Genomic DNA, 14,047 nt, shown 5'->3' with positions numbered 1-14,047 from the left:
GAGAATCTTGCCAGCTATACATCTGAAGGAGGCTGAATATCCAAAATATACAAAGAACTGAAAAACGACTCATTCAAAAATGGACAACTAAGCTGATCTCAGTATCACATGCCTTTAATCCAGCACTTAGGAGGCAGAGGCAGGCAGATCTTTGAGTTCAAGGCCAGCCTTGAACTCAACAAAGTGAGTCCAGGACAGCAAAACCAAAACAAACAAAAAGCAACAGATCTAAACAAACAGTTCTCAAAAGAAAAAAATCAAAATTACTAAGAAATATTTCAAAAGATGTTTGAGGTTTCATCTGACCCCAGTCACAATATCTAAATCAACAAAACAACAAATGCTAGAGAAGATGTGGGGAAATGGGAGCCCTCATTCACTGTTGGTGGGATTGCAAACTGGTGGAATCAGTTTGGAGAGCTTTCCAAGATCTAAAAATAAATCTTCTATATGACCCAGCTCTAACACCTCTTGGCCCAAGGACTCAACATCCCACTCCTCAGCTATATTCAATGCCACTTCATTAACAATAGCTAGAAAATGAAAACAACCTAAATGTCCTTCAGGTGATAATGAAAACATAGTACAAATACACAATTAAGCTGTAAAGAAAAATAAAACTAAAATTTGTAGGTAAATGGGTATATCTAGAAACTATTACATTAAGTGAGGTAACCCATGTGCAAATAGAAAACACACCATGTTCTCTCATCTGTGGTTCCTAGATCCAACTCTTCTGATTTGAGTATATAATCTGGAGTAACCACAAAAACCAGGAAAGTAAAAAAGTAACACAGTTTGAGTCAAGGGGAAGTGGTACAGAGGGGAACAGCAGGATAAAAGTAATATAAAGAGAAATGGGAAAAACTTGGGAGGTGTTAATTGGAGAGGGAGATAGTAGGTCAATACAGAAGAAGGGGGGAGGAGGGACAAATTATACTAAGAATTATTGGGAAAGCCATAAAGAATTATATCATATTTTATTTACATAAAATACATTAAGTATACATATAAACTTATGCCACTTGGACTGACAATGCTAATAAGTGCCACAAACTATCTAATCAATGCCCCTGTACCAGTCACGAGAACCCCCTCTTTGAGGCAACAGTCAGAAAATCCAAAAGACTTCTAAAATAGCATAAATTATTTTTGTTGCCCTCGGTTGCCTCCCAGAGGACTAACCTTCATAGTACAGGAATGTGCTATTCAAGTTTCCATGAGAGGGAAGCATCCAAAAGTCCTACTCAGACGTGATGCTTATAAATCACAGTGACCAGTATGGCAAGCAGTAGCACACATACCTTGGTGGTTACCAATAGCTGATTGTACTGAAGAACTACTCAACTAGTACTGGAAACCTATCTTATTTCTTGGGGTTACCAATGTTGTGGATCTTAGAGGAGAACCTATTACCACCACTTTATTCAACTAGCATAATTCCTAACTTCATTAGAAATATTTATCCTTGTACCCACAGGTAAGTGTAAATTTCATCCCTCACCAAGAAAACTTCTCTTTGTAATATATTAAGACTATTACAGAAAACCACAAAATGCAGAGAACAAGTGACTGTGGGATACCCAGACCCAAGGTATACAGCTACAATACAACTCTTACACCTAAGCCTCAGGGAACATCACAGAAGAGGAGGCAGGAAGATTGTAAAAGCCAGATGAACACAACATCCGCCATGAGATTGTTTCTCCTAGAAATGACTGCCTAAACAAGATTCAAACAAGCACAACACCAATAGACATGCTAACATGAATGGGGGAAATTCTCACAGACAAAAAACTACAAGCAACCAAGGAATGCTGAGAGTGGAGCAAATAGTCTTCCTCAGGACTGAACCTCCTAACTGGTTATCCAATATCATACCTCTGAAATTATATACATACAAGCAACACTAGATGGACAAAGCATATTTTGTGTGCATGTATATACGTGTGTGTGTCATAGTAACAAAGAAGAAAAAAAGGCCATGAATATGAAAGGTGGGAGACATGAAAGAGGTTGGACGCAGTAAAGGGAGAAAATTTTATAATTATAACTTCAAACTTACCTCGCATGCACAAAGTCCCTCAAAATGTCATTTTTCTTAAACTACATAGCCACTTTAATCACTAACATTTGCTGAACATTACCATTTTACATGATTGACATCAAATACCTTTAAGACTCATTGAGTCTCATTTTAAAAAATGGCAGTCAAACACATGATACACACTTATAATCCCAGGATTTAGGAGGCTGAGGCAAAGGATTGTAAATTCCAAGCTAGCATGGATTTCAAGGTGAGACTACCATTCCCAACCCCCACCCCAACACAAATTATATGAGCATATTTAGGTAAAAAAATACACAACTAAATCATGACATAAGTGTTTTTCATTTTTTTCACTTTTTTTATACAGATGAAGAAAACAAAATATATCAGTATCCTAATTACACTATATATAAAGAAAGCACATATATAAGCACATTCATAAGAATGCACAAGGAAGGCAACTAGAAACAAAGGGAGCAGTAGCTAAGTAACCTAGATTAAAGCAGGCATTATTTTACATCCACTGGGAATTCAGGCTCAGTTGTCAGATTTTCTAGTGTTTTTTTTTTGTTTGTTTGTTTGTTTGCTTTATTTGTTTTAAAAAGAAAGTACAGCCAACTATCCAGCAATTTTTAAACACAATCAACTATTTTTTTGTTGTTGATGATGTACATGTCAACATATGCAGACCAAATAAAACATATCTGAGTTGCTAGTCCTTTTTTCTTCTCTAGACTTGGTATTATAAATAGAACTGGCTTCTTCAACAATACATTACGTGCCTGTTTTCAGCTGGTGACTTAAAACTACGCTCACTCACTTTTTCTAAAATGTTTGTAGGATAGCTATCACAAAAAAGTTCTAAACAGCAAAATTACAGTTGATTTTCTCTGAAAATTGGACTTACTGGAACTCTTTCATTTCTACTTCCGAAGTTGATTTAGCATTTAGGGTATGAGCTGTGTACTAGATCGCATAGTAATTTCATAGTTTCTTAAAAATTATATTGTAATGGGATTTACTGTGCTTTCAGTTCAATTCTGAGATATGCTCTGTCACTAAAAAGTTTATTAATAGTCTCAGCTCTTTTCACCAATAACTAACATCAGTTCATCTATGACACATTAACCAAGGCTAAGTCAGTCACAGGGTCTCACTACGTAGTCCTGGCTGGCCTTGAACTCAGAGACCCTCTTGTGCTGCATGCTCCCTCCCAAGTGCTGAAATCAAAGATGTGTGCTGCCATGCCCACTCAACTTTTTAATTCATAAGTTTGCATTTTTTTTCTACATAAATACCCTGCTATTAATGTAACTGATAACAATTTTAATTTTTTTTCATTTAATTTGGAATGACTGATTTATATATAGTACTTTCCTTAATACCTACTTTGCTTACACATTTCTCAGAGAATTCTTAGGAATATTCTTACCAATTTTTATTAAACTAACATACTTTTTTCCTTACAGATATAACACTCTACCTAAGGACAAAATATAAGTAAGAAGTTTAAGAGCATTTATAACCTGTGGCATTACCATACTCTTTCTAAACTGAATGTATCCATAACTCAAAATCTTAACATATCAACCCCCAGAGTTCAGGCTTTCTAAACTATTATACTCCTAACAGTCATTAGAAAATAAGTTTTATTGGCTATGAAATTCCAGATCATAAAATACTCAGATACTTGATACAGCCAAATTTACATCCATAACCCCTCCCCACCAACTCTACAGAGCTATAGGCATAACTCATGTTTATGGAGTGCACTTGGTGTATAGAAAGCCCTGGGTTCAATCCTTATGGTCTGACCTAAAGAATACAGCCCCCACACTTTTCCAGAAAAGCATAATATACCATGAATCTACAAACAAGCTGTCTAATGAACTCCATTCAAATAGGAACTACAAAACAACCCGTTGTAGCAAAATAGAATCAAATTGTAGAAAAGCACACAAATACCAAACAAAAAGAATCAGAGAAATGATTAACACATAGAAGTTATCCTTAGTAGAATTAACAATGTATATAATAGACTTTCCATCAAAAGCTAAGCAATGGAGTGGTTTAAGGTGCTGAAAGAAAAACTATTAACCAGCGTTAATACCTACAATCCCAGCACTCAGGCAGTTGATTCAGAAAGATTACCAGGGGCTGAAGAGATGGCTCAGTGATTAAGAGCACTGAATGCTCTTCTGGAGGACCAGTGTTCAATTCCCAGAACCCACATGGCAGTTCACACTGTCTGTAACTCCAAGATCTGACACAGACATGCAGGCAGGCAAACACCAATGCACATAAAATAAAAACAAAAGAAAGAAAGATTCAAAGCCAAAGAGTAAATTACAGAACTAGACTTGACTCAATAAGAATATGTACACAATATTCGCCTAAGTAAACTGTAGAGCCTGTCAAAATCCAAACACTCTTAGTTACAGAACTGTGAAAACTAATACTAAAACTCACATAGATTGTCAGTGGGTCCACATAACCATCTAGAAATAAGAGCAAAGTAATAAGGAAGTGTGGTAAAGGGCCTAAGAATAGACATATGAAGTAAATCAATGCATGTATGGTTAACTGATTTTGAATAATGCCGATATATTAGATGAACAGATGACTAACTCTTAAGCAAATGGTACATACTCAAGTAAATATGCATATGTAAAACATAAAGCTGAATTCCTACCTCAGACAAAAAAAAGTGAAAATAGATTAAAAATGCAAATGTGCAAGCTAAAACATTAGAATAAAACATAATAAACCTCTATGCCCCAGAATTTAGCACATGGTAGAAGTTCAATCAACAAAGAAAAGCATCAATTCAATTTCATCAAAATCAAAACATCGAAGGACAGTAATCAATGTGAAATGGCAATCTATGGGAAAGAAAAAAAGTATTTCCAAGCATACTGTGTAAGGCTCTAGAGTCCAAATTTATAAATAATTCTAACAACTCAACAATAAAAGGGCAATTCCAATGAGCACATAAAATTAGGATTATTAGTCACTAAGGAAAAGTAAATCAAATCTACAAGAACATAGTACTAGCATACACACATCATTAGGATGGCTCAAACACTGATAAATACTGGTGAGGATAGAAAAACTGTAATCCTATACTGCTTGTGGCAATTTTTAAAATTATTTTATTATTTTTATTAATTACAGTTTATTCACTATGTATCTCAGCTGTAGCCCCTCCCTTAGCTCCTCCCAATTCCACTCTCCCGTGGCAATTTTTAAATGGTGCAGCCACTATTATAAGTTTAATGGCCCTACAATTTCAATCCTAGCTATATACAAAGAATTAAGAACTGGCCCTCAAAAATACACCTAAATGGTGAGAGCAACACTATTTAAAGTAGCAGAAACAATCCAAAGGCCTATCAGGGATGAAAAATAAACAAAATGTCATATATATACACACACACCACTCAACCTTTAAAAGGAATGAAATACTGGTACATACCACAACATAAAAAAACTATGCAAAGTGAAAGAAGCCAGATATAAATTATCATGCACTGTATTCTACTCCCATACAATATCCAGAATAAGTAAATTTAGAGAATAAAGCAGACCAACATGTGCATAAAGAGAAATGGGGAGCAACTAAGGACTACAGTTTTCTTTTGTAATACAATATTTTGGAGGCAGAGGTGGCAAATTTGTATTAAGAATGTGCTAAATGACACTGAATTGTCTCTTTAAATGATTAATTTAAACAAAATAAGGCAAAATACTCCAGTAATACCAAACTTAGGAGTCAGAGGTAGATACATTACCATAAAGTTCCAGGACAGCCTGAGCTAAAAAACACCTTGTCTCAAAACCACAAAGCAAATGAAGCAAAACAACATAAACAACACAAAAATTGGCAAATAAATATTTGCAGCAACATTATTTATATAAGCAAAAACATAATAACAACCAGTGTCTATCAAGAATATTCAACCTACAGTAGTAGGTACCACAATATTTACCTTTAGGATAAATCCTAAAAGGCTTATGAATTCACTTATGAATTATGCTAAGTGAATAATCACACTATACCAAACCTACAAAACAGAGTATTATTCAACCAAAAAGGTGAAGAGGGACAGGGGGAGAAAGGAAGAAACACAGGTTGAATATCTTTTCTCTGAAATGCTTGGGTCAAAAATGGAAGCATCTGATTAGTGATTCTTAGAATTCTAGAATATTTGCATGTGTATAATGATACAAATTTAAACACAGTTCATTTATGCTTCGTGTTTATCAATATCTTCATGTGCTTGTGTTTTTAAAAGGTTTATGTTTATTTATGTGTACATTGTGTATGTATGAGTGATGCCACACATGTGCAGGTATATCCACTGAAGCCAGAAAGAGGATGCTGGATCCTCTAGAATTGGAGTTATAGGCAGCTGATAAATACGTGATGTGCAAAACCAACAAGCACTGAGTCATTTCTCTAACTTGTATCTATGTATTGACCACACTATTTGTCATATGGAATTTTATACTGTGGCATCATGCCAGCGCTAGAAGTTTTAGATACTGGAGCACTTTTGCAGTAAAAATACTCTAGTTACACTAATACGTAGCACAACAGGCATGCTGAGTAAAAGATACCACATGAAAGACCATATTATAGGACTCTATTTACATGAAATATATACTCGAGGCAAACTATACATGAAAATTAGATTGTGCTTATCAGGACTTAGGGGAAGGTAAAATAAAAGAGTGAATCCTTAATGGGTAGAGGTTTTCATCCTTAATGGGACAGCCAGGGCTACACAGGTCTCAAGGTTGGGGGAAAAGGCTTTCTTTATGGGGTAATACAAAGGTACAAAGGTTCTAGCATGCTTTCTTCTGCTGTGAAAAAAACACAATGAACAAAAGCAACTTGGGGAGGAAAGAGCTTATTTCATTGAATAGGTCATAGTTTATCATGAAGAGAAGTCAGGGCAGGAACTCAAAGCAGGATCCTAGAAAAAGGAACTGAAGTAGAAACCATGAAGGAAAACTGCTTACTGGCTTGCTCACCAGAGCTCACTCAGCCCTCTTTATAGAACACAGAACCACCTGCCCAGCAGTGGTACTTACAATGGGCTGAAACTTCCCACATAAATTATTTAATCAAGAAAACGACCCACAGACTCACCAATCTATTAACAGCATTTTCTCAATCGTGAAAAAAACCTCAATTGTGGTTCTCTCTTCCTGAATGACTTTATCTTATGTCAAAACACTAGCCAGAACAACAAAGTTATGGAATAAAACACTAGTGATAATTTCACCACTCTGCATCTATAATAAAAATCACCAAATGGTGTACTTCACTATAACTTTTATGGTGTATAAGTATTTCAACTTTCTAAATGTTAAACTTTTTAAAGTTAGTTTACAAAGTGATTGCTAAATTAATGTTACATTTGTCCTAATCATTGAAGAAGTGCTGAAATTACTGAAATAAAGGGCAAAGAAAAATGGCATCATAAGCTACAGTAAGCCATAGCCTCAGGTTGATGTTATCTGCACTATGATGCCAGCATTGGATGATGGAGGTTTAGATTATATACCTACAGGGCTGCCCTTTCTGATTCTCAACTTAAAAAATAGTGATTAATTTTCCCAAATTGAATCACAAAAGTTGTGTTAAATTTCATCATCTTCTCCACCTGCAAAGTACAATATGGTCTAAAAGTATCAACCTTCTCTTCCCCATTTTCTTTTCTTTCCTTGCAGACCATCTCAGAAATCAGAAAGCATTAGCTAAGTAATAAAAAAATAAATGACTGGTACCTTTAAACACAATTCTTTCTCCCTAACTCTTTTAACTCCTGACCCCAGGGAAGTATGTGCACAACATAAGAAATCAAGACACAGTGTGCTGCTAAGAATGCCACCCAGGTACTACACATGTTGGCACACGCCTGTATTCCCAGCACTTGGGAGGCAGAAGCAGGCAGATCTCTTTGAGTTCAAGGCCACCCTAGACTACAAGCAAGTCCAGGACAGCCAAAGAGCCAAGGCTACACAAGAGAAACGCTGCCTCGAAGGAGTGGGAAAAAAAAGACTCAGAATCCCCAAATTATTCTGTTTTTCCAACATTGTATTTTAAAATTCATTACAATGAGCAATATGCATCAGATAGTGATAATGCCTGTCAAGTTGGAAAAAACAAAAAACAAAAAAAACCCAACAACCAACAACAAAAAACCAATCCTTTGAAAATTTCTAACATTAATACACAGAAACGGCATGTAAGTATCATTACTGGGATGAGTTTCAAAGGCCTGCCTTCTTCCCTCAACTAACTCTCTACTGACTGACATTATTGTGTGTAAGAAAAACCATCTTGATTTTAAACTCTTTACACTGATTCTTTTACTGAATTGTGGTTAAAATGCACTTGGAAATCTCTTAAAAGTCTGAAAAGTTTCTGTTCTAAAACTAGGTAACAATTCTCAATTGTTATGAAAGAAAATTTTTTAATTATGTCATCTTTTCTAATTTTATTTACAAAAACTAGTTTTTAAAGTCCCAGTGTTTTAAAACTCAGGGGCTGAAGGATACCTCAGGAGTGAAGAACACTTGTTGCTCTTGCAGAGGACCCAAGTTCAGTTTCCCAGCACACATATGGCAAAATCATCTATATCACCAGTTCCAGGGGATCAGTTGCCCATTAAGGCTTCCAAAGGAATTAGCAAGCATGCAATGTATACTCATACACGCAGGCAAACACATAAAGCAAAAACAAATAATAACTTTAAAAATAAACATCTCATTACAATGAGCAATATGCATCACTAAAAATCTTTATAGAGACCTGCTAAATAACCCTAGTGAACAAAATGTTATATATGTATGTACATGGTGTTTAAAGTATACTCAATAACTGAGCCTCTGCTAGCTGCCAACATCACTAGGCAGACATGATTGACAGAACTTCTGTTAAGTTACCTTACCCTGTTAAGAAACCAAGCAAATGGTCCACAAATAATTCGATTGCTTTAAACATTTTAAGCCCAAATAAATAATAATAAAGTACAGGAGGGTTTGAAGTATATGCTTATCTTCTGACAGTCTCTCATCTATTTCTTCTCATATTTATACACTTTCTGTAGTATGTTGTAGCCATACAAAACCCAAGGACAATGGAGAAACCATCCATCACCTCAGAATAGAATACTACTAACAAACAGGGACACTTAAAAATATGTTTATAAAAGGGCTAGGAAGATGGCTCAGAGGTTAAGAGCAAAGGCTCCTCTTCCAGAAGATCTGGGCTCCAAGCACCCACAACCGGTTGTGGCAGCTCACAACCGTCTGTAACTCCAGTTCCAGGTGATCAAATACCCTCTTCTAACCAGCACCAGAGAAAACATTCATTCATATTATTCTGTTATTCATATTATTCATTCATATCATATTCATTCTGTTATTCCTCTTCTGCCCAAAGCAGACATTTAAAAAAAAATGAAACTCTCATAAGATCAGTCTAGATATCTATTTCTTCAACACTTTTTTTCATTTTGACTCATCTACGTACCCAACATGAAAAGGCCCGAGAACCTTATGCCAAATTTGGGTCACAGTCACAAAACTATGAACACCAAAGTCATGGAGGAGTAAAAGAAAAACTTGATGCTCCTCCCTAACCCCAGAACACCATCTACACACGGGTTTTTCTTTTAATCGTATTTTTACTTTGTAATGCTCCGTGGGCAGCCGACTCGCCAATAGCTTATTGACCCTCGGCCCCACGGCGACTCCAAAACCTATCGCGTCCTTAGGCGCCGGAAGGAAGCGACAGCCGGCCGCCTGCCCGCCCGCGCGTCCCCCGAGTGCCCTTGGGCCAAGCCGCGGCCGGCCGCAGACTGCAAGGCCGCTCGGCTCCGCTGAGCCCCCGAGGCCAGCAGGGAGAAACAGGCGGCCGGCCTCCTCCCGCTGACACCTGCAGGCCTACCGGGCAGGCCAGGCCTCGCCATCCCGGCCCCATCTTACCTGCGTTCCCACCACGACGATCTGAGGCAGCTGGATGATGTCGGCGCCCACCGTGTTGAAGACGTCCTGCAGCTTATTGATGACCGGGATTAGCGCCTCCATGACTCTGGAAACACAAGACCCCAAACCAACAGGCTACTGCAATGAATGGGGACTTGGCCCACAACTGGCTTTGCTTCCTCTTCTCCTCCGCCCTCTCCTCGGGAGCCAGCACCCATTGGGCCGAGCCGCCACCTCCTAGCCCGCTCCCGGCAGGCCTCGCGCCACGCCGGAGGTGGGAGGCACAAAGACTGACGGGAGATGTAGTTCGGGCTGAGTGGCCCGTGGGGAGCCTATTCCAGGAGGTTTCAAGGTTGGACCTGAGCATGACGAGAACGAAAGCCAGGTCGGCGGGGCACCTACCTGCACGGTGGAGCTTGCCTGTAATCCCAGCATTCAGGGAGGCAGGCGGATCTCTGTGAGTTCCAGGCCAGCCTGGTGTACAAAGCAAGTCCAGGACAGCCAAGGCTACACAGAGAAACCTTGTCTCGTGGGGGTGAGGGGAGGTGGGGTGGGAGACAGAAGACTAGGGCAATGATGTGGGGTCCTCTGTAGTCAAAAGCTAGAGAACAGCTAGACGCGTAATGATTGTTAAAGTGTTAGGTATGTGTATGCCTCCAGGAGTCGGGGCATACACCTATAAACCAACCCTTGAGAGATTTAGGCAAGAGGATCACAAGTTCTGCACTACACAGTGAAATCTTGTTAAAAGAATGGAGCCTGTTGATTAACTATTGTTATTTCCTTCTGAAAACACTTTATGAGTATCAATCAAGGACACTTTAGTAAAATTTAAAGTATGTCTCAAGACATTTCCAACACCCTAGCCTATCCTCCAACTGGACAGACTAGCATAGCTCTCAGCTGGTGGCAGAGAAGTTCCTTTTTGCAAAAGGTGCCAGTTAATGCAGAGAGTAGATCTGAGCAAAGTTCTGAGAGTGAATGATGACCCCTTAAGTCTTAAATTTGACATTCATATCACACCACCCAATGCTCAAGGTACATTGTGGAAATAAAGACAGAAAGAATGTAAATGACCAAAGGTGGGGAAAGAGCCATGAGACGCTGCTATCTACTTATGCAGCTGTTGCATTGGACCCTCAGCTATCTATTATGGATAAAGGAGGTGTCTAATAGTGTAGCCACTGGGGCTAATATGTGGGAGGAAGAACAGTCCCAGAAAGGAAGGGAAACAAAAATCACAGGGCTATAAATATAATCACAATATCCTGGATTATGAGATCGTCAAACATAAGGAAAAACTGGCTCAGAGACACAAACTCCCCAGTGTGAGAAGAATGAGAAATCAAGTAAAACTTGCTGGAAGTTCCTAGATTTCAATCCACGATGGCAATCAGCACTAATAATCATGAAGTTGTAGACTGAGGGGTGCCATTCGCCTGCAACACATGCCATAGGAGACATGTTGGACTTGCTCAGCAGGCAGATGGTGGCTGGTTAGTAATTCTTGAAAAACAAGTAAACTAAACAAAAGAATCCAAAGATCCAAAGGTGGTTTTTGGCCATCTTGGCAAATGTTGGGACCATCCCTTTTTCTTTTAAAAACAAAGATTTCAGAATCCAAAGCTAAGTGGGCCAACATATATCTGTAACCTCAGACTGACAAGGCAAAGGCAAGAGTCAGTTTTGTCTATACAGTGAGATCCAGGCCAGCCAGAGCTACATACAGTTTATCTAATAAAAAAACAAACAAACAAACAAACAAAAAAAACCGAACAAAAAAGCAAATGTTTTTATTCCAAGTTATTTTATTTTCTACGAGATATATTACATATCAGTAAATAAAGCACTACCCACTTGGATTCACAGCCTCTGTTAAGACAGTGTTTCTGTCTCTTTCTGTAAGAAAGAGAGAAATCATAGCAGTCCCTAATATTTCCAACAAAAGGACAGACACAGAGAGAGTAGGCTTATAATTAATGCTTGAAAATATGAAAGTGCCCTGGGCAAAAGTGATGCATCTATACTTGATGTTCCTACATTAGTCTTTTCCTGTGTGCTAAGAGCTAACATGGAAGAATAGGTATACATCTATATTACCAAAGGCAACATATCATAGATTGTGTGTGGTATACTTCTATTGAACTTATAATTTCTCTGGTAAAGGAACATGTACAGTCTTATATTTTATAATGCAGCTCTCTGTAAGGGAAAGAAGGATGATCCCACAAGCAGTGTTTAGGAAAGTCTACCAATACACTACTGCCAGGATCGCCGAGATCATTTAGTTAATCAGACACAAGAGGAAAACCACAGGAAGGGATGAGGCCTAAAGAAACAGTGGTCTAATTAGACACAACTATATATATAATATATAAAAAGATAATCTGCAGGGGTCTTTCCTGAGACTGTTTCTCCAGCCAAGTACCATGCATGGATATAACCTAGAACCCCTGCTCAGACGTAGCCTATGGCAGCTCAATATCCAAGTGGGTTTCCCTAGTAAGGGGAACAAGGACTGTTTCTGACATGAACTCAATGGCTGGCTCTTTGAACTCCCCCCACCCCAGAGGGAGGAGCTGCCTTGCTAGGTCACAGAGGAGGACAATGCAGCCAGTCCTGAAGAGACCTGATAAGCTAAGGTCAGATAGAAGGGGAGGAGGACCTCCCATATCAGTGGACATAGAGAGCGGCAGGGAGATGGGAGAAGGTGGGATTGGGAGGGAATGAGGAAGGAAGCTACAGATGGGATATAAAGTAAATAAACTATAATTAATATATATTAATTATAACATATAATTAATATATATATATATTTGAAAAGATAATCTGGAAGTGGACACAAGCCTCTATCCCTAACCCAGAAGTTATCTCTGATTGATAACTGCTCACATAGGAAAAATATGTTTTCTCCAATGCAGTCTTCTTCAGTGAGAAACAGAGTGCTCGTCCACAAGTATGGCACCAACATTACCCACGTTCAGACCACAACAGAAAAGAGTCATTGTGAAAGACACCAATGAAACACCAATGAAGTCTTACCTTAAAACATTCATTTCACTAAATTAGATGGAGGCAGTTAAAAAAAAAACACAAAAAAACAAAAACCTTCCAACTAAACAATAAAGTCCAGACAAAGATGGATTCATGATGAATTTTACCAGATGTTCAAGAAAGTTAACTAATATCTATTTTCCAAGGTATTCTATAAAATAGCAAAAGAAGGAAACATTTCTAAACTTTTTCTCTGGTACTTACAGCATGTAAAGATGCAACAAAAAAATAGAAGTGTGGGTTAATCTCCTTGATGACCATCAAAATTCCAAAAAAATATATTTGCAAACCAATTCAAGATCATATCTCAAAGAGCACCTACCATGATTAAGCTGGCTTTATTTCAAAGATGCAGGGACACACATAAATGAAGAAATGCAATGCGTCACATAAATAGACACAATAGACAGAAATAGACAAATCACATGGTCATCTTCATAAACTCAGAAAAGGATTTTGACAAAATAAAAAATCCCCTCATGCTAAAAGTAGTAAAGTAACACAGAGTAAAAGGAACATATACCAACATGATAAATATGACAAATTTATTCCCTAACATTATATTAAATAGAGAAAAATTCAAAGCATTTCTAGTAAAATGAGGAACAAAATTGTCCACTTTTCCCACTCTTATTCAAAGTAATGCTTGAAATCATAGAGTAATAAGAGAATGAAATCAAGGGATACAATGGAAGCCTGCTCTACAGGTGGCAATTCATGACTTAAGGTACTGTAAATTTGGTCAAAAGCCCATGGCTGGGGTTGTCCCACGGTCCAATGGAAGGAACCTATAACTATTTTGCTAAATAGTCATATTGTTTAAAACTGTCTTCAAAATACTTGTTTACATCCATAGATATGTGTTGCTCTCAACTGTCAATGAACTCTCGTATTGCAGTGGTCAGCTGGTAGTGCGGATCCTCATGACTTCCCCACAGTGCT

The 14,047-nt window shown here is 38.0% G+C and overlaps 1 protein-coding gene across 8 annotated transcripts in view; it reads right to left on the bottom strand.

Annotated features, from left to right (window-relative positions):
- Positions 1-10,313, bottom strand: part of Dnm1l (dynamin 1 like) — a 62,891-nt gene extending 52,578 nt beyond the window's left edge. For all 8 annotated transcript variants that reach the window (XM_021658730.2, XM_021658731.2, XM_021658735.2 and 5 more), the window contains exon 1: positions 10,052-10,313. In XM_021658730.2, coding sequence (XP_021514405.1) covers positions 10,052-10,153 — 102 coding nt within the window. In that variant the 5' untranslated portion in view covers positions 10,154-10,313. The remainder of the gene's footprint in view (positions 1-10,051) is intronic.
- Between the last annotated feature and the right edge of the window lie 3,734 nt (positions 10,314-14,047).

Source organism: Meriones unguiculatus, chromosome 9, assembly GCF_030254825.1.
Source record: "Meriones unguiculatus strain TT.TT164.6M chromosome 9, Bangor_MerUng_6.1, whole genome shotgun sequence".
Lineage (NCBI taxonomy): Eukaryota > Metazoa > Chordata > Mammalia > Rodentia > Muridae > Meriones > Meriones unguiculatus.
The sequence above is the reverse complement of the archived record's forward strand: the minus strand, read 5'-3'. Positions and strand labels throughout refer to the sequence as shown.